Source organism: Vipera berus (genome assembly GCF_964194415.1).
Source record: "Vipera berus genome assembly, chromosome: 3".
Classification (NCBI taxonomy): domain Eukaryota; kingdom Metazoa; phylum Chordata; class Lepidosauria; order Squamata; family Viperidae; genus Vipera; species Vipera berus.
Genome location: NC_138204.1, coordinates 41,120,279 through 41,139,413, shown reverse-complemented (window position 1 = coordinate 41,139,413; position 19,135 = coordinate 41,120,279). Strand labels below are relative to the sequence as shown.

The following is a 19,135-nucleotide window of genomic DNA, read 5'->3' as shown; positions in this document are numbered from 1 at the left end:
CACAATTTCTTTCCATCAAACTACTGTATATTCTTCATGTGTTGTGCTCAGCTTCTGTGTTGTAATTACTCAGCAAAATTTGAAAGCAACAGACATAATCTGGTTGAACAAGAGCCTCCTGCTTCATGTGGAGTTTGTGTCTTGAAAACACTAAAAATGATTTTAAGAAGGAAGGAAGGAAGGAAGGAAGGAAGGAAGGAAGGAAGGAAGGAAGGAAGAAAGAAAGAAAGAAAGAAAGAAAGAAAGAAAGAAAGAAAGAAAGAAAGAAAGAAAGAAAGAAAGAAAGAAAGAAAGAAAGAAAGAGCAGGAGCCCACCTGGAGGAAGCAGTTTGGGGTTGTCTTTGAGTTGAAACTTGAATCTTTTCAGTAAAGACACACCTCTTTCAGGGTGTTATGCAAATTCTCTATTTCAAACCAAAGCACAGGAAATATGAAATGCAACAGCCAGAATCCATAGGCTGTCACATAGGTCAGTTTATCAACTCTTGACAAAAAATTAGGAGGCTTGTAGAACCATTGGGATAAATGCCCTGAAACTGTCTGAAAGCTGGATTTTTAGGAAACTTGCTGTCTCCATACTAGTAGGTTTTTGTAGCATTAGCATTTTTCCTGCTTTTTTTCTTTTTTCTTTTTTTTTAAACCCTCTGTTTCTCATGCATGATTATTTTCTGACTACAGTGGGATGAATCTGTGGCAAAAGATTTTGATTCCTTTGGTAGGAATGGTCTTGGCCATCTACTTTTATTCAGGAAAGGAAGAGTTTAAACCTGGTAAGTTACTGGCATTAAAGGCATTTTTGAATTAAAAGAGGATGGGGGAGAAAAGAAGGGAGCCTTGCTTTTAAAAACACACAACTGATTCAGAGCCTAACATGAATCCTGCTTTGGATTGTTGGTCATGGATGGCTTTGCTTGGAAGCTTTTATAAGCCATCAAGCCACAAGCAGGAAGATTATTATTTTTTTCTCAGCAAGCAGGTAAGATGGGAAATATCTTGGGGAGGGGGGGTGTTTTCATTTTTTGGTTTTATGAAGGCTTTTGATATTCTATCTGTTCAAAATGGATTTTTATTTGTGAAAAGTTCCCCAAAAAACCAGAAAAATCTACTTGTCTTTGTTTTAAAATTTTTCGTACCTGAAATGCACAGAATGCAATTAATGGCTAATTACATTGTGGGAAAAAGAGAAAGACAGAGAGTAGAGGAGTAAAAATTACTTATTTTATGCTCCTTTGGAATGCTAGTACTTGTGTCTGCTGCTTTCTTGTGAAATGGACTGCTATGACTAACATGTCAGCTTTATAAAACATGATTCTTGCATCTTATTATCTAGAAATGTTGAAAGGGAAGCGGGTGATTGTTACTGGGGCAAGCACTGGAATTGGCGAGCAGATAGCATACCACCTAGCACGGATGGGTTCTCATCTCCTGATTACTGCACGGACAGAAGCCCAGCTCCAGCAAGTAAATATTAAATATTCATTTATCCCACTATATAATTACACTCACTAGACAAGCTCTCATACATTGAAAAGGTTAAGAGAGAGACAAAGAGAAGCCTCCCTCAAACTGAGAATGAAGATTAATTCTTCAAAGCCAGAAAGAAGCAAGGAGGTAACTTCCATCATTCATAGGTGACTCTTAATAGCATTTTTCCTTCTTTGGCTGATTAATGGGGTCAGACTGTATTACACCTTCAAATCCCAGGGATATAGAAAGAGAACTGCTTCATCTAATACATGGCATGGGTCCGGAGTACCTTAGGGAGCACCTGCTGCCGGCATCAACTTCCCTCCGCCTTGTGCGCTCCCACAGAGAGGGCCTCCTCAGGGTGCCACCGATCAGAGAATGTCGATTGGTGGCCCCCAGGGGGAGGTCCTTCTCTGTGGGCGCCCCGGAGCTATGGAATCGGTTGCCGGTTGAGCTCCGGATGGCGCCCGATCTTCGCTCCTTCCGTCGCGATCTGAAGACATTCTTATTTGAACAAGCCGGCCTGGCCTGATGGGGGATGGTTTGGGTTTTTTATTCTCATTTTATTATATGTATTTATTGTTCTTAGCTGGGCACATGTTTAATTCTTTTTTAACTTTTGTATTTTTGTATTTTTATATATTTGCCCTGTTCACCACCCTGAGTCCCTCGGGAGAAGGGCGGTATATAAATAAAATTATTATTATTATTATTATTATTATTATTATTATTATTATTATTATTATTATTATTATTATTATTATTATTATTATTATTATTATTATTATTATTATTATTACTATTATTATTATTATTATTATTATTATTATTATTATTATTATAATAGAGAGAGTCAGGGCAAGATCTCTGGAGCAGTTCCTTCTCTGTCTGTGGTGAAATGCAATTTGATCTCTTGCTGTGATATTAGAAAGCAGGGGTGACAGCCTGGTCCAATGGGCTGGTTCCAATGGGTAAAGTCAAGTCAATAAATAAATGCATACCTACATGCATAAATGAATAAATACATAAATATATACATAAATATGCATAATCATAGGCAGGGAGGGAGGATGGTAAATATTAAGATTTGGGAGAGATTTAATTTTTTATAATTGTGGATCCCAGGTTTTAGTTTTAGTTTATTATCAGCATCATGTGAGTATGTTAGCACATCTTTAAATATATGTGTCTGTGTGATTGTATTTCCAGCCATGCACCTGATAAAAATGTAGTGGATATCTTCTGAAAAATGTATCCTTTTCCACCAATTCAAGATTAGATGGATGGCACTTTATTTTGGCACAATGAAGGCACCTGAATTAGTTTTTGAACATGTGCTGGTGCTGTTAGTTGCAAAGTCGTGTCCGACCCTTCGCGACCCCATGGACAACATTCTTCCAGGCCTTCCTGTCCTCTACCAACTTCTGGAGTCCATTTACGTTCACGCCTACTGCTTCAGTGACTCCATCCAGCCACCTCATTCTCTGTCGTCCCCTTCTTCTCTTGCCCTCAACCTTTCCCAGCATTAGGCTCTTCTCCAGTGAGTCCTTCCTTCTCATTAGGTGGCCATAGTATTTGAATTTCAACTTCAGGATCTGGCCTTCTAAAGAGCGGTCAGGGTAGATCTCCTCTAGGACTGATTGGTTTGATCACCTTGCAGTCCAAGGGACTCGCAGGAGTCTTCTCCAGCACCATAGTTCAAATTCCTCAATTCTTTGGCACTCAGCCTTTCTTATGGTCCAACTTTCACTGCCATACATTGCAACGGGGAAGACCATAGCCTTGACTATACACACTTTTGTTGGCAGGGTGATGTCTCTGCTTTTTAGTGTGCTGTCTAGATTTGCCATGGCTTTTCTCCACAGGAGCAAGCGTCTTTTAATTTCTTGGCTGCAGTCCCCATCTGTGGTGATCTTGGAGCCCAGGAAAATAAAATCTGTCACTCCCTCCATTTCTTCCCCATCTATTTGCCAGGAATTGAGAGGGCTACATGCCATGATCTTGGTTTTCTTAATGTTTAGTTTCAACCCAGCTTTTGCACTCTCCTTCTTTACCTGCAACAAGAGGCTCTTTAGTTCCTCTTCATGTAGTAGATATTGAACATGTAGTAGATATTTATTCAAAACTTAATATAATATTAAGTTCAGAACTACAAGCCAGGCTATCTTTAAAACAGTTAACTCATATTTGATTTAAAACCATAGACTGACTATACACATCTACTCACAATATTTAGCAAAGGATGTGTTTTTGTCACTTCCCTCTAGAGACAGACAGAAGCTGCAACATCAACAAAGATAAGTTGGAGTATTCCTTAAAACAGGGGTGTCAAACTCAATTTCACTGAGGGCCACATCAGGGTTGTGGTTGACCTCGGGGGGGCAGGGGGCATGGTTGGGGTGGGCATGGTTGGGGTGGGCATGTCCAGCTCAATGTCACTTGTATTGGGGGGCACCTGTGTGGTCTGGGCAGGGCTGGGGGGATTCATGGTCTCTAGTGGAGAAAAGCAAGACCAGGATGAGCACCTAACTCTTGTCCACCAGAGGAGCCTGGCTGTCCCTCTCAGGCCATGCGGAGCACCCCTGGACAGCAGCCCAGGCTGCCCTGAGCTTGGGCAGTGGAGGACAAGCACCCAACCTGGCCCTCCAGCTCCCAGGGCACTGGGACCCCACAGCCCAGCCCAGCCCTGCTATCCCAAGGGGGCACCCTGCTGCACTTACGTCCTCCATGCTGCTGCTGTTCTTGCTCTCCTTGGCCAGGTTGCTCATGATGTGTGCAGGAGGACAAAGTATGTGGATCAGAGGGAGGCCCACTCCCTCTCCATGCGAGAAAACCTGGCTTTGTAACTAAAGCATCCTCAGCAATAGGATGGGAGACCACCAGGAGAGATCAGGAGGAGGAGACAAGGGGGTGGCAAAAGGACAGCAGGGCTGCTGGTGGCCAAGTGCTAAGGCAGCACTTCCCTCAGACCCTCCCTCTCTCTCATTGTAAACCCCTTCTTTCCTTCCTTCCTTCCTTCCTTCCTTCCTTCCTTCCTTCCTTCCTTCCTTCCTTCCTTCCTTCCTTCCTTCTTCCCTTTTCTTCTTTTTCCTTCCCTCTTTATTCTTTCTTTCTTCTTCCTTCCCCTCTTTCCTTCTTTTTCCTTCCTTGCTGTCTTCCCCTCTTTCCTTCTTTTTCTTTGCCTTTCCTCTTTACCTTTCTCCTTTCCTGTCCCTTCTTGGATGCTCAAATGCAAAAGGGGAAACATTTCTCGATGCCTTCTTGCTTGTGATCAAATGCCACTTTTGCTAGTAGTTTGTGGCCACTTAAAAGACTGAGAACAAACCAGGGTCAGTTTATTGCATGCTTGCTTTTAGTGGGGGCGTCCACAGACAAAACTGTCAAAATGGTGGCTGTGATAGTTAATCAGAGCTCATCTGTTTTTTATGTACAACAACTTTAGCTTTTATGAGCAGAGGTAAGTTAGTTTTTTTCTATTAATACATAATCCTTAAAAGGGCTCTCCTGTAGGGAACCTGCCTTGGTCTAATTCAGACTGGAAATATACCAAAGGAAAATATTTTTTCTCACTCTGCTTTGTCCTGTTTTCCCTACTGGAAATGGCTGTTTGCAAAATACAAGGAGGGGATACTTTCCTAAGAGCTCACAAAACAAAACACAAAATTGCTTTCTCCTTTGAACTGGGGCATTTCCAACCAAATTGCCTCTCCCTCCCTGACTCCTTCCTTCCTTCCTTCCTTCCTTCCTTCCTTCCTTCCTTCCTTCCTTCCTTCCTTCCTTCCTTCCTTCCTTCCTTCTCTCCTTGCTTTTCTTTTAAGCTGCCAGAGGCTCCGGGCAGAGGTTGCAACAGGCAGCCAGTGGTGGGCAAAGACTGCCCCCCCCCCGTCATTGCCTCTGCGAGGCTCAGCTCACCTCTCCCAGACCTGCACACATGTTAGTGTGTGTGTGAGAGAGAGAGAGTGCATGCAAAGGTGTGCGTGTGTGTCTCACCCCTTGCACCCCCGTGCCCTCAACAGAGACCTTCTGCGATGGCAGGCTGCAAACTAATGAAAGCTGTTTTTTTGGAGTACATGTTTCTTTTTCTCAACGTGCAGCTGATTGCATCACACCCTGTGTCCTTCCAGCCCCATGAAAGGCTGCAAGAACCTCGCATTGCAGCTTCTCTTATCTCTCCTGTTCTTTTCCTCTGCAATATCACAGCGTGGGGCTGCAGGAGGTGAGACGCACACCCCCTCCACTTGCGCACACAAACAAACACACAAACAGGTTCTGGGAGAGGTGATCTGAGAGCCATGGAGCAGGAGGAAAAGATAGGGGAAGGGGCCCAGCAAAGTAGAGCCGGGTGTGGTGAGGCAAGGCCTGGCAAAGCAGAGCCGGATGAGGAGAGGCCCAGTAAGCAGGGCATGGCCGGGCATGATGGACGAGGCCAGGAGGGGCAGGGCAGGGTGAGGCAAATGAGCTGCAGCTTCTCCTGCGCACCACCAGCATATGAGCACTTGCCGTTTCCTGTGTGTGTGCTGGGAGGGCACCCAGCCGGGTTGGAGTGGGCCAGGGCTGGGGCAGCAGGGGCCGGTCCCTTGCTATTTCTGGAACAGCTCCAGGGGCCAAATTTGGGCCCTTGGTGGGCTGGACCCGGCCCGTGGGCCTTGTGTTTGACACGTCTGCCTTACAATCTGAAAATTGGCACTTGTTACTTTATGAAGAAAGGAAAGGATGGGAAGATACATCATAATCCAAAGTACTGCTTGTGATTCAGATTCCTTCATGAGTCAAATCTGTCTTGTTTTTAACTTTAGTCATTTATTTATTAACTTGTTTTTAACTTTAAAAATGAGATATACCATAGCAGGTGAGGCATAGGAAGGTGGCTAGACATGACTGATGACTCAAACAGTCAGACTTATCCTATTCCTATGACAGTATTCTTATTGTTGTCCTGATAGGTGGATTAATCTTCCAGTTAGTGACATGCTGAGGAGGGTGACCAATGAAACAGAGAATTCAGCCTGTCTCTTTGCTTATCATTTGTTGCATATCTTTGTGCCTGACAGTATGATGTGGCCATAGAAACTGCATAGTGATTTGCAAAGGGGGCAGTAAATTTCATGCTGCTATCCTTTTCCACTGATTCAAGAGTAGATGTATGGCACTTTATTTTGGCACAAAGAAGTTACCTGAATAGGTTTTGGAACATGTAGTAGATATTCATTCAAAACTTCTCAACCATTTGCAAACATTCTCATTCCATATATATATTGACTATACTTTTCCTCCCTCATATCTGTTAAATTTGAACTTCCATAATTCTCAGTCAATCCACTGGAGGTATATGAACTTAGGGAAGGCTGATGTTTTAAAAACATGAATGAATAGGGTGGGTAATAGCACTGAGAAATAAATGAGTTTCTGGCAAAGACATATGAGTGTTAATAAAGCTATAGTAAAGACAGAAGTAATAGGAGGAGATCCCTTAATGAAAAACATATTGTCTCTCCCTTGTATGATCATGGCTGATCTCAATAGATAGACACACAGAGCGACAAAGAGAGAGAAAGAATCTGATCATCTATAGAAAAAAAGATTTTTTTTCAACTCACTGTTGACTATTGGCTTTAGCTAAAGCAATGCAAGCAGACTTCCAGATGAAATCTATACCATCCTTCTCCATGTCTATCGGACAATGCACAGATTTTGCTGTGCTTTCTAAGAAACCTGTTTCAATGGTAAGTGGGAACATTTTCAGGTGAGACTTTGAAATCAGTCCCTAAGTTCAAATCAGACATTAGTATATTTACTCAATAACAGAGTTTATTTTGGAATACCAACCTCTTTGCAGCAAAGATCAATACATCATCAATACAGCAAATGTTGCAAACAATATATTACACATAACGAGTTTATTTTTTTTCTGGTTCTTGAATTTAAGGGGAAAAATATATTGGTTATTTACAGAATATGGTTACTGAAGTTCCATGGTTTCAAATATTTTTTTAGACTTATAAGCCCAGCATGACTACCAAAGGAAGTGCTATAAACCCAATTATTTAAAATGTTCTTTTTAATAAATATTTGGCAGGGGAGGGTTGTACATGAAAAAGCTGAAAATGCTTTAAGCTGAAATTGTTAATGAGGTGGTTTTTCCAGTGGAAATTCCCCACTGATAATGTTGATCCAATAAGTAGATTTAAAACGTGCTGTCAAAATATCCTTGTAAACTGGATTATTTGTTGCTTCTTTGCAGTACTCTACAGAAATTTGATTTAATAAACGTGAACACAGAGTTTAAATGATAAGGAATTTCTACTAATTTTACTTTTCTATTTGCTTTAGGTGGTTGCTCATTGCTTAGAGTTGGGTGCAGCATCTGCCAGGTACATTAATGGCAGTATGGAAGATATGAAATTTGCTCAGGCTGTGGTGAAGAAAGCAGAGGTATTATGGGGTATGTTGACTTTATAAGAACATGAGATGATTTCATGGTGTCCAGCATCCTATTTCTAACTAACTAGATGCTTCCAGAAGCTAGGACTAGGTATTATAATATGATGATAGTGGACTTCTGTAATTTATATTTAGTGACTCAGAGATTCATCACATAACCATCATGGTTGATAACTATTGATTTTGCTATCCTCTTTGCCTTTGCCTTTTCAGTGCTCCCTCCAACTCCAAAAACCTGGTATATTCCAGCTAAGTCAGCATTGGTACACTAGCTAGGAATAGGAGTTGACATGATTAAATCCAAAACATAGGTATCAGTCCAATTAACAGATGAAGTTGAATCTGTTCCAAGTTGTAAAATAGACTCTTGTTCATGGTGACCATAAGGATGAAATAAATTTGGACATGCTTTCAAGACTGATGACAGCACTTTAAGGTAGGCCAGACGAAGAAGCTGGCATAGCCAGGATTCCAGGAATGCTCTTTATTTTATTAAAGTAGAATAATAGAATCTTGAAAGCCTGTTCTAGTTTCACAAATATATGGCTTAAATTCTTCCTGGCCCTTGGATGGGGGGGCATGTACTCCTATTCTCTTTCCAGCACTATCTCAGAAGCAGAACAGCATCTTTCTCTTTCAAAGGCACTATGATCTTTGTCTTCTCTTCCTCAATTTCTGAATATCCAAAAGCTTCACTAAAATGGTAAAATTCTATTTAAACCACTTAGGACAATGCAGCTACATGTCTTGGGAATTCTGTACATTGTGTGTTAGGTAGAGCAGCATGATGACCTAGTGGTGAAGACACTCATCTACCAATTGGAAGGTTGAGAGTTCAATGCTAGGTAGTGGCAGATGTTTCTCTCACAGGGCACAAAGAGAAAATATCTGCTACAACCTCTGTGTTGGAATTAGAAAGGGCATCCAGCCAGTAAATGCTCATCTCCATTTCCTGTGCTCCCATGGACTAAATGTGTGAACTAAATGGTTTTCTATTAATGATATACTGGGATTCCTACTATGCCACATAGAGATTGAGAAGTCCTTGGTCAAACTAAATCTGAGAAAACAATCCTCCCAATTTGTTCTCAGTCCTAATTCCTCACAGCTTCCTAGAAGGAAAATGTTTTGCTTTCTTCTCTACTACTTGAAGATTTTATTTTCCCTAGTGATCTTCAGGTGACCTTTAAGAGTCATTAGTAGATGGTTAAAAAGATTTGCTCCGATGAGGTAATCAATTTGAAAATAAACCATTCAATTATTAATTTCCATTCTAATAGGACCTCTCAACTATTTGTGTGGTTCATATATTATTATAAGGAAAATTCACTTTGTGTTTTGTATAGCATATATTCAAGAACTGCTTTGCAAATAATTATCACAAGGAGTTTAGGATTACCAAATAAGTAATATGATTGCAGAAAAGTATTAGGAATTAACTGGGACTTTGTACTGAAATCTTCTAAAGCAACATAAAATCAAGGCCAGCTCAAAGTATGTAGTTGTTCAATACTGCAGCCAAAATATTTGATCACAATGATATAAAAAAGATGTTGAGACTCTAGAAACAGTACAGAGAAGAGCAACAAAGATGATTGGGGGACTGGAGGCTAAAACATATAGGGAACAGTTGCTGGAATTGGGTATGTGTAGTTTAATGAAGAGAAGGATGAGGGGTGACACGATAGCAGTGTTCCTATATCTCAGGGGCTGCCACAAAGAAGAGGGAGTCAAGCTATTCTCCAAAGCACCTGAAAGCAGGACAAGAAGCAAAGGATGGAAACTAGTCAAGGAGAGAAGCAACCTAGAACTAAGGAGAAACTTCCTGACAGAACAATTAACCAGTGGAACAACCTGCCTCCAGAAGTGGTGAATGCTCCAACACTGGAAGTTTTTAAGAAGAGACTGGCCAGCCACTTGTCTGAAATGGTATAGGGTTTCCTGCCTGAGCAGGGGGTTGTACTAGATGACCTCCAAGGTCCCTTCCAACTTTATTATTATTATTATTATTATTATTATTATTATTATTATTATTATTATTATTATTATTATTATTATTATTATTATTATTATTATTATTATTATTATTATTATTATATGTGCCTTCATCTACCAACCTAGTATAACCAGAAATTTTATCTTTCCCTTATAGGAAGTCTAGATATGCTGATTCTGAATCATATTGGCAAGTCCTACTTCAATTATTTCAATAGGGACATTGAGCATGTGCAAAAGCTTTTGAACATCAATTTTCTAAGCTATGTAACAATGTCAGTTTCAGCTCTTCCCATGCTTATAAACAGTGGAGGAAGCATAATAGTTGTTTCATCTTTGGCAGGTGAGCATTAATTCATAGTGTACAGCAACCTCAGAATTTTAAAGCTATTACCAATATTATTGATTTTCCTGTTATCAGAATCAATTGTGATGTTGGCTATTATACTCATATGACTGCAAGCTTAAATGATTACAGCTTATGCATACCCCACCTTCCTTTCTAATATGCATAATTATCCTGTGTGATGATGAAATCACTATTTTAATGCATTTTTGCAGTTGAGCTATTTCATATTACAGAAAAAATTATTTCTGAAGCTTCTGCAGGTGCTTGTTCTTTGAAGCATAATAAGGGTTAGATTTTTTTTCACAAAAAAGATTCTGGCATATATTGCTTTTTATAATATGCAGAATATATTCTGATTTTTGCCAGATGCATACTGAAATATCCTGTGTTCTTCTGAGTTTATAGACTTTTTTATTATCTTTCACCTCTGCTTTTGATACATACCTATCATAAAAGGATAAAGCCTTACTTTTTGAAAGTATGTCTAGTATCATTAAGGGCTTTTAAAAATGAGTAACTTTTTTTCAAGTTCATGCTAGAACTATTTGAGCTCTATAATAGAAAGCAAAAAATGCATGCTTCTTAAGTCATATAAAAAGTCATAAATGGCAAAGGATTTTTATTTTATTTTTTTATTATTTTTTGCATCAAAGTTCAATGTATCTAAGAAAGTTATCTCTCAAGGAAAGTAGGCTTGTGTCACATATGAGTTTGGGACATGGTTAAGATAAAGAATCAAAAGTGAGTTTTGGGAAGCAAAATGCAACATTACCTTTTTATTTAATCTTTCAGTATAGAAGCATGAATTTTGTTTATTTTGAATAGAAGTTACACTGAAATTTCATTTTAAAAGTAGATTCTTTCTACTGAATGCAAATTGACAGTTACTTCAGTAATTCTCACTCAAATTATTCAGTCTTCAATTTTTTTAAAAAAAAACCTGTGTATTCTTCTCCATTCACAAGAAACAATTGAATATATTGTTAATATGTGTTAATAATATACCTACATGTTTAAAAATACAGGCTGTCCCTGACTTACAACTGGTTGCTAAATGATCATTCAAAAATTTAGTGGCCTAGCTAGCATGACTGCAGTTGCCTAACATGCCTGGCATGAGTCAGCAAATGAAGTGAGGAAAGGAGGGAAGCATGGTTCTGAGTTTGAATGGTAGCTGTCACAAAGTTGCTAGCCACGGCTGTTGTGGGGTGATGCAGAGACAACTGTTTCATTGATCCAGCCTTGTATGTAGGTGCTGTGGAGTAGAGCTCGGGGGGGGGCATACCATCTGGGGAACGTGCTGCTACTCTGATTAAACAATGAAGAAAGAAGAGAAAAGGAAGGAGAGAAAAAGAATGCAAAACAGTGGATGGGGAGAAAAGTTCAAGTTACATTAGCCTCCAGTGCAGTTGGTAGTTAATGGTCCAAGAGGGAGAAAAATGCCTATAAGTGGCTTCCTTGGAAGAAAGCAAGGGATTGATCACGTGGGGGGGGGAAGCTGGGGTTGGTTGCCTCCGGGGCTCCAGAGCGGGTCGTGGGATTACCTATTCCCACGACGTTAGGGAATGGCAGCAGGTGTATGTACAGAGGGCCGTATCGACATCTGGGATTGCGTCTCCGCTATCTCCAAACGGTGAAGCGCTCCGACCCTCTGGTTTCGTCCTGAGGCTCCGGGAGCGAGGATGAGCAGCCACCTGAGCTCCGGCTGGTGTACTTGAATGCGAGGTCCGTAGTCAATAAGGCTCCTCTCATCCGGGATCTGATTGGGGGTGAGCATGCGGACCTGGCTTGCATTACAGAGACCTGGTTGGGCCCAGAGGTTGGTGTCCCTCTGGTAGATCTTTGCCCACCAGGCTTCCGGGTGCTTCACCGACCTCGGGCTCAGGGTAGGGGTGGGGGAGTGGCAGTAGTTATGAGGGAGACCCTTTGTCCTCAGGAGGCCACCGTTGTCCAAATAGCCGGGTGTGAGTCCCTCCTCCTGAGATGTGGCCCTAGGGCGCAGTTGGGCTTGCTGCTGGTGTACCTTTCGCCTACTCGCGCAGCAGCAGCCCTGCCTGAGCTTCTCGATATCCTCTTGGGGCTGGTGATTGAGTTCCCCAAATTTATGGTTTTGGGTGATTTCAATCTACCATCTCTGGGAGGATCATCTGAGTTAGCTCAGGAGTTCATGGCTTCCATGACGGCCAAGGACCTGACGCAAGTAATTCAGGGCCCGATTCATGTGGGGGGCCACACGGCCGATTTGGTTTTTCTATCTGGACGGTAGTTAGATGATCTTGGTGGGGGCTCCCCAATTGTTATGCCCCTGTCATGGACCGATCATCATCTCCTGCGGTTGGTCTTCCGTTTTGCCACTCCCTGTCGTGGGGTTGTTGAACCATCGAGATGGTTCCGCCCCAGGCGCTTAATGGACCCTGAGAGGTTCCAAGCAGTGCTGGGGTCCCCACCTGCCTCCTTTGCTCACAGCTCGGTGGATGCCTTAGTGGAAGCCTGGGAAAAGGCAGCCACGGAGGCACTTGACCGAGTTGTACCCTTGCGGCCCCTGACCCGGTGCAGATCCCAGTGCGCTCCATGGTTTTCCGCGGAGCTTCGGGAGATGAAGCGTCGAAGACGGGGCCTAGAGAGCTGTTGGAGATCCACCCGGTCTGAATCTGACCGATCGTGACTAAGATCCTTTACAAGGTCTTATCTTGCGGCAATGAGGATGGCGAGGTCTAATTACTTCGCTACCCTCATTGCGTCCACAGATAACCACCCGGCCGCCCTGTTTAGGGTGACTCGCTCCCTCCTTAATCAGGAGGTGAGGGAGGATCCCCTGCAGGGTCGTGCCGAGGAGTTTAGCCAACATCTGTCAGACAAAATCGCTCGGATTCGGACCGGTTTGGACTCTGACTGGGCAGAGTCTGATGATCAGGACATGGGTGGTCTTGTCGATGTTATCTGGGAGGTGTTCGATCCTGTGACTCCAAAGGAAGTGGACAGGATTATGAGGAAGCTGAGCTCCACCACTTGTTTATTGGACCCGTGCCCTTCCTGGCTGGTCTATGCAGCTCGGGAGAGGACACGAGGCTGGTTCCAGGCAGTCATATCTGCTTGTTTGAGTGAGGGCAATTTCCCCACCGTCTTGAAGGAGGCGGTGGTGAGACCTCTCCTCAAGAAGCCTGTCCTGGACCCAGCTGTGTTGAATAACTTTCGTCTGGTCTCCAACCTTCGCTTTCTTGCGAAGGTTGTTGAGAGTGTGGTGGCGCATCAGCTCCTTTTGGTCCTGGAGGAAACTGACTATCTGGACCCATACCAATTGGGTTTCAGGCCCGGGCACAGCACGGAGATGGCATTGGTCGCTCTGGTGAATGATCTCTGGAGGGCTCGGGACAGGGGTTGTTCCTCTGTCCTAGTCCTATTAGACCTCTCAGCAGCTTTTGATACCATTGACCATGGTATCCTGCTGCAGCGTCTCAGGGGATTGGGAGTGGGAGGCACGGTTCTTCAGTGGTTCTCCTCCTACCTCCTGGGACGTTCGCAGTCGGTATTGGCAGGGGGACAGAGATCGACCTCGAGTCCTCTTGTTTGTGGAGTTCCTCAGGGGTTGGTCCTCTCGCCTCTCCTGTTTAACATCTATATGAAGCCTCTGGGTGAGATCATTCGTGGCTTTGGAGTTGGGTATCATCAGTATGCTGATGATACCCAGCTTTTCATTTCGACCCCAAACCACCCCAGTGATGCCCTCGACGTGATGTCCCGTTGCCTGGAGGCGGTCCGGGTCTGGATGGGGAGGAACAGGCTTCGGCTCAACCCTGACAAGACTGAGTGGCTGTACGTACCAGCATCTCAGGAAACTCAGATCATTCCATCTCTCACTATGGGGGGTGAGTTATTACCCCCCGTAGATAGGGCTCGAAACTTGGGAGTTCTCCTAGATTCACAGCTTTCTTTAGAAGATCATATAGTAACTGTGACTAGGGGGGCCTTCGCCCAGGTTCGCCTGGTGCGCCAGTTGCAGCCCTATCTAGACCGGGATGCCTTGCGTACAGTCACTCATGCGCTCGTGACCTCTCGGTTAGACTACTGCAACGCTCTCTACATGGGGCTGCCCTTGAGGACCACTCGGAGGCTCCAACTGGTGCAGAATGCAGCCGCGCGAGTTGTGTTGGGGGTCTCCCGATACTCCCATATTACACCTCTGCTCCGTGAGCTGCATTGGCTTCCGGTTACCTTCCGGGTGAGATTCAAGGTACTGGTAATGACCTACAAAGCCCTACATGGCATGGGTCCGGAGTACCTTAGGGAGCACCTGCGGCCGGCATCAACTTCCCTCCGCCCAGTGCGCTCCCACAGAGAGGGCCTCCTCAGGGTGCCGCCAGTCGGAGAATGCCGTCTGGTGACCCCCAGGGGGAGGGCGTTCTCTGTGGGTGCGCCTGACCTGTGGAACCGTTTACCAGTTGAGCTCCGGATGGCTCCCGACCTTCGCTCCTTCCGACGTGATCTAAAAACCTATTTGTTTGAACAAGCCAGCCTGGTCTGAAGGGTTTTGGTTTTAATTATTGTTTTAATGTAATTTATTTTTTGCATTTGGGCACTAGGGTTTAATTTGTTTTTAATTTTTGTATTTTTGGTATTTTGGTATTTATGGCCCTGTTCACCGCCCTGAGTCCATCGGGAGAAGGGCGGTATACAAATAAAATAAAATAAATAAATAAATAAATAAATAAAAAGAGGTGTCATCTTCATGAAAGACAGGAAGGAGGGAGCTACAGGCTGCAGGTGGCATCCTCATGCAAGACAGGAAAGAGGGGATTGTTGGACATTGGTGAAGCCCTGCTTTCTGGGGAAAGTCTGGGCAGAAGACCCTGAGAGTGGTTCTTCCCCAAACAGAGAAGCAGTAGGTGTTTAAATTGAGCAGATCCAGGAGAAAGTTAATCCATGCTGAGCACACTAGAGTAAATCCAGCCCTCCCCTCTGTTTTCATTTCTTCTCCATAAGCCCAGAAATGGGGGAGGGGAGGCACAGTGAGAGGTGGAAGAAATGAGAACTAGAAGGAATTCTCTCTGGGAGGGAGACTTCAGAGGAAACCTGGCACTGAGTAAAAACACTAGGATTATGCTGTGTATATGTCTGTTCTAAATACATGTAGTAAATAACTTCATGAAATATAGTAGCAAGCATAAAAGCCTCCATTGTCTGGTTTGTGTCAATTGCCACCATTGCTAAGTAAAATATACCTCAAAAGAACTATGCCACATTATTTACAGAATTCAATATTATTTACTCCCAGCCAATAAGGACATTTAAGAATTTGGCTCCTAACAGCTGATGTATAAGGGGGAGGACCACAGTTACAGCCAAGATTCATTCTTTTGATATTTCAAGGCTGAAATTATTGGAAGCAGTTGATAAAACAAATGATAAGCTCATAAATAGAATCAGGGAGTAGAAAAATGCATTTCATATATCTTTAATGTTATTCTTCATGATATAGTATAAGTTAAATGTGTCATTCTAATTGCGGTATTTCTAGGCAAAATTGGCTTCCCATTCACTGTTCCTTATTCTGCAACGAAGTTTGCACTAGAGGGATTTTTCAACTCTTGGAGGCAGGAATTTGTTATGCAGAACATCAATGTTTCCATCACGCTCTGCATCCTTGGACTCATCAACACAGGTACAATTCTCATTTCCACATCTGATTTTTTAGGTCCTGGAATTCCTTATCAGACTGATGCCGGCCAAGCTTAGACAAATTATTTGCTTAACATTTTTTAGAATTCAAAATAATTATGAATTAGCCTTAAAGTACTAACTGATCCCCTATAAACCTGGTGACACTAGATGTCGTATGAAAGGAGACTCACACAAATCTTGAGCAGCTGTGTTCTTTATTGGTTAACATTCACTCATATATGTATGTCTTAAACAATAGCTTTAGCGCATGGGTCTTCAAACTCGGCCCTTTTATGACTCATGGACTTCAACTCCCAGAATTCCTCAGCCAGGCACTCTGGCTGAGGAATTCTGGAAATTGAAGTCCATGAGTCATAAAAGGGCCAAGTTTGAAGACCCATGCTTTAGCGGTTAAACATTAACAGTTTACATGCCATCCCGAAATTGGTTGTTTTTCCTTATCTATTGATTATCCCTTTCAATTAACACAAGGATTAATATATGTTCCAGTTTCCTGCATTCCATAAGCTTATCTTTCTAATTTAAGATCTTGTTTTTCGCATGTTATCTCAAGCGCACTCTGTACACTTCCTCTGCAGTCCTTGTCTGAGGTTTGCCATCCAAGACAGGAACGTGTAGAACGTGTACTTCAAGATGGACTCAGAAAACATGCCTACAACTAGAACACCCAGTACTCTCTAGCCATCACAAAGAGCACAAAATTGGCAAATCGTCATAGATTCTAAAATCATTAAATATTAGTTTGTTTTTTAAATGTTCCCTTAGCTCCCAAATAAGGATTAGTCACATTACAAATGTAGATCGTATCTTGGAAGGCCTAATAAATAAGATCTGCCAACTGATTAGGAAAAAAACGTGTAAGCTTTCATTTTAATGATGAAAAATCATTTTAGCAAAAACAGTTAGTTTGATCATAGATTCTCCTTTGCTTTTTATGGATACAATAATCTAGTTTTTCTGTAGCCTGAGACATTCAGTTATGTTGAATTGAAGAATATACAGTATAAATCCAATATTTAAGACTATATAATATAAATCCATATTGATATCTGCAGTAGTGAAGATTATTTCAATCCATTTGGATCTTCTAACATTTTTTTAAATTAACAAAACTTATATTCATTTATAATTCATATCTTCCAGACATGTTTACATGCATGCATTCCCAAACTTTTCTCCCTTAGATGCCTCTTTTATAAATGTTCCTTTTAAATGGTTTTTAAATTTATTTTGTGCTGTGTGTGTACAGGTAGTCCTTGACTTACAACCATTCATTTAGTGATGGTCCAAAATTATAATGGTAATGAAAAAGTGACTTATGACCATTTTTCACACTTACGACTGTTGCACCATCCCCATGGTCATGTTATCACAACTCAACTGACAAAAATGGCAACTGACTCACATTTATGACAGTTGCAGTATCCTGGGATCATGTGATCCCCTTTTGCAGGGATCAAAAATCAATGGGGAAGCCAGACTCACTTAACAACTATGTTACTAACTTAAAAACTGCAATGCAGTGAACAACTGTGGGAAGAAAGGTCATAAAATCAGGCAAATTCACTTACAACTGTTTTATTTAGAAAAAAAATTGGGCTAAATTGTGGTCATAAGTTGAGATACCTGTATCTGTTTTAGTAATTGCTACAGAAATCTATATCCTCTCTCTCTCCCTCCTTCCCTCTCTCTCTCCTTTCCTTCCTTGTCTGGTTTTTATTAAAAATAATCTGAAAGGATCTAACAACACATATTAACAAAACATACAAGATTATACAACTAAAACCTAGATTTGAACAATAAATGACATGTACGTTTGACAATGCTTAATGTTGAGGGCCATAGCTCACCCAACTTGCTATCAATCATAGCATGAATAGGTTGGGAACTTCATAAAAGGAATATTTGAATTGAAAATTCCCTCCCTTAGGTTTCCATGCAATGAATCTTCAGTAGACTGGGCATTGTCAAGTATGGTAATTACGGGGCTAATCATTCTGTAGAGCCCTAAACACAATTTTTAAATCAGTTCAGTGACTTAATTCTGAAAAAGGACAATTTTTAAGATTATGTTTTCAGACCTTGATTCTAAGCATGACATCTTTCTATTGTGAATTATTTTGGTTACAAAAGATTGTTCAAAATGGAGCAGTACTGTATAATTCATTGCAGGACACATTTTACTGCATCCAGTGTGTGTCTCTGTGTGTGTGTGTGTGTGTGTGTGTGTGTGTGTGTGTGTGTGTGTGTAAAGAAATCTTTACAATTCACAGTTAACATTTTATTTTCCCATAAACACATGCCAATTTGAATTGATAATTATCTAGTGGAAAATAAAAGTGTGTTTTTCTGCTTCCATCATTTCTAGCACTGTAGAAATCCTGTTCTGAATGTCCAATACTTAGATAACATTTGCACTGACTATAACACAATTCATTAGAGCTTCATAGGACTTCTGTTGCTTCGGCTTGTTTTGTAGGAAGTGGAAGGATACATTAGACATAATCCACATTTGCAAAATTCATGAAACATTATTTGGAAGAAACTAAGAATTTCAATGTGAAAAAATGTATTTGTTTGGATTACAAAAATTATAATTTCTTATCTGTTTACTCAAGGTACAATATGTGATCTAAAAACTTATTTATTCAAACAAGCCGGCCTGGTCTGATGGGTTTGGGGTTTTAACATTGATTTTAACTAATTTATTGCATCGGGCACAATTATTTAATTTTTTTTAACTTTTGTATCTTGTATTTTTGATATTTATTGCCCTGTACACCGCCCTGAGTCCTTCGGGAGAAGGGCGGTATATAAATCATATATATATATATATATATATATATATATATATATATATATATATATATATATATATATATATGAATGTCTTATTAAATGATGTGAGGAGATGTAAGATAATTTGTAGTGATCTGGTTCCTCAGCATTGAATACTTTCTAACTAACATTTCTCTACTCTTAGAAAATGCCATGAACAGTGTATCTGGTACATTCACTATTCCACCTGCCCCAAAAGAAGAATGTGCACTAGAAATCATTAAAGGGGGCATTCTACGCCAGCGGGAGATTTATTATAAATATATATATACAAAGATCCCTACACTTTTGCGAGATTGGGCTCCAGAGCTCATCGATTATATCCTTCGGAAATGTTTTAATGTGGACAATCTAAAACAAGATTAA

The 19,135-nt window shown here is 41.4% G+C and overlaps 1 protein-coding gene across 1 annotated transcript; it reads left to right on the top strand.

The window, feature by feature from the left end:
* Positions 1-139: 139 nt before the first annotated feature.
* On the top strand, positions 140-19,135 carry HSD11B1 (hydroxysteroid 11-beta dehydrogenase 1; the record flags this gene model as incomplete). The annotated part of the gene is made up of 6 exons (XM_081325445.1): positions 140-770; positions 1,331-1,461; positions 7,798-7,909; positions 10,061-10,246; positions 15,768-15,911; positions 18,915-19,135. Exons 1-6 carry the CDS (start codon positions 683-685, stop codon positions 19,133-19,135), a joined length of 882 nt encoding a protein of 293 aa, XP_081181571.1. The 5' UTR covers positions 140-682.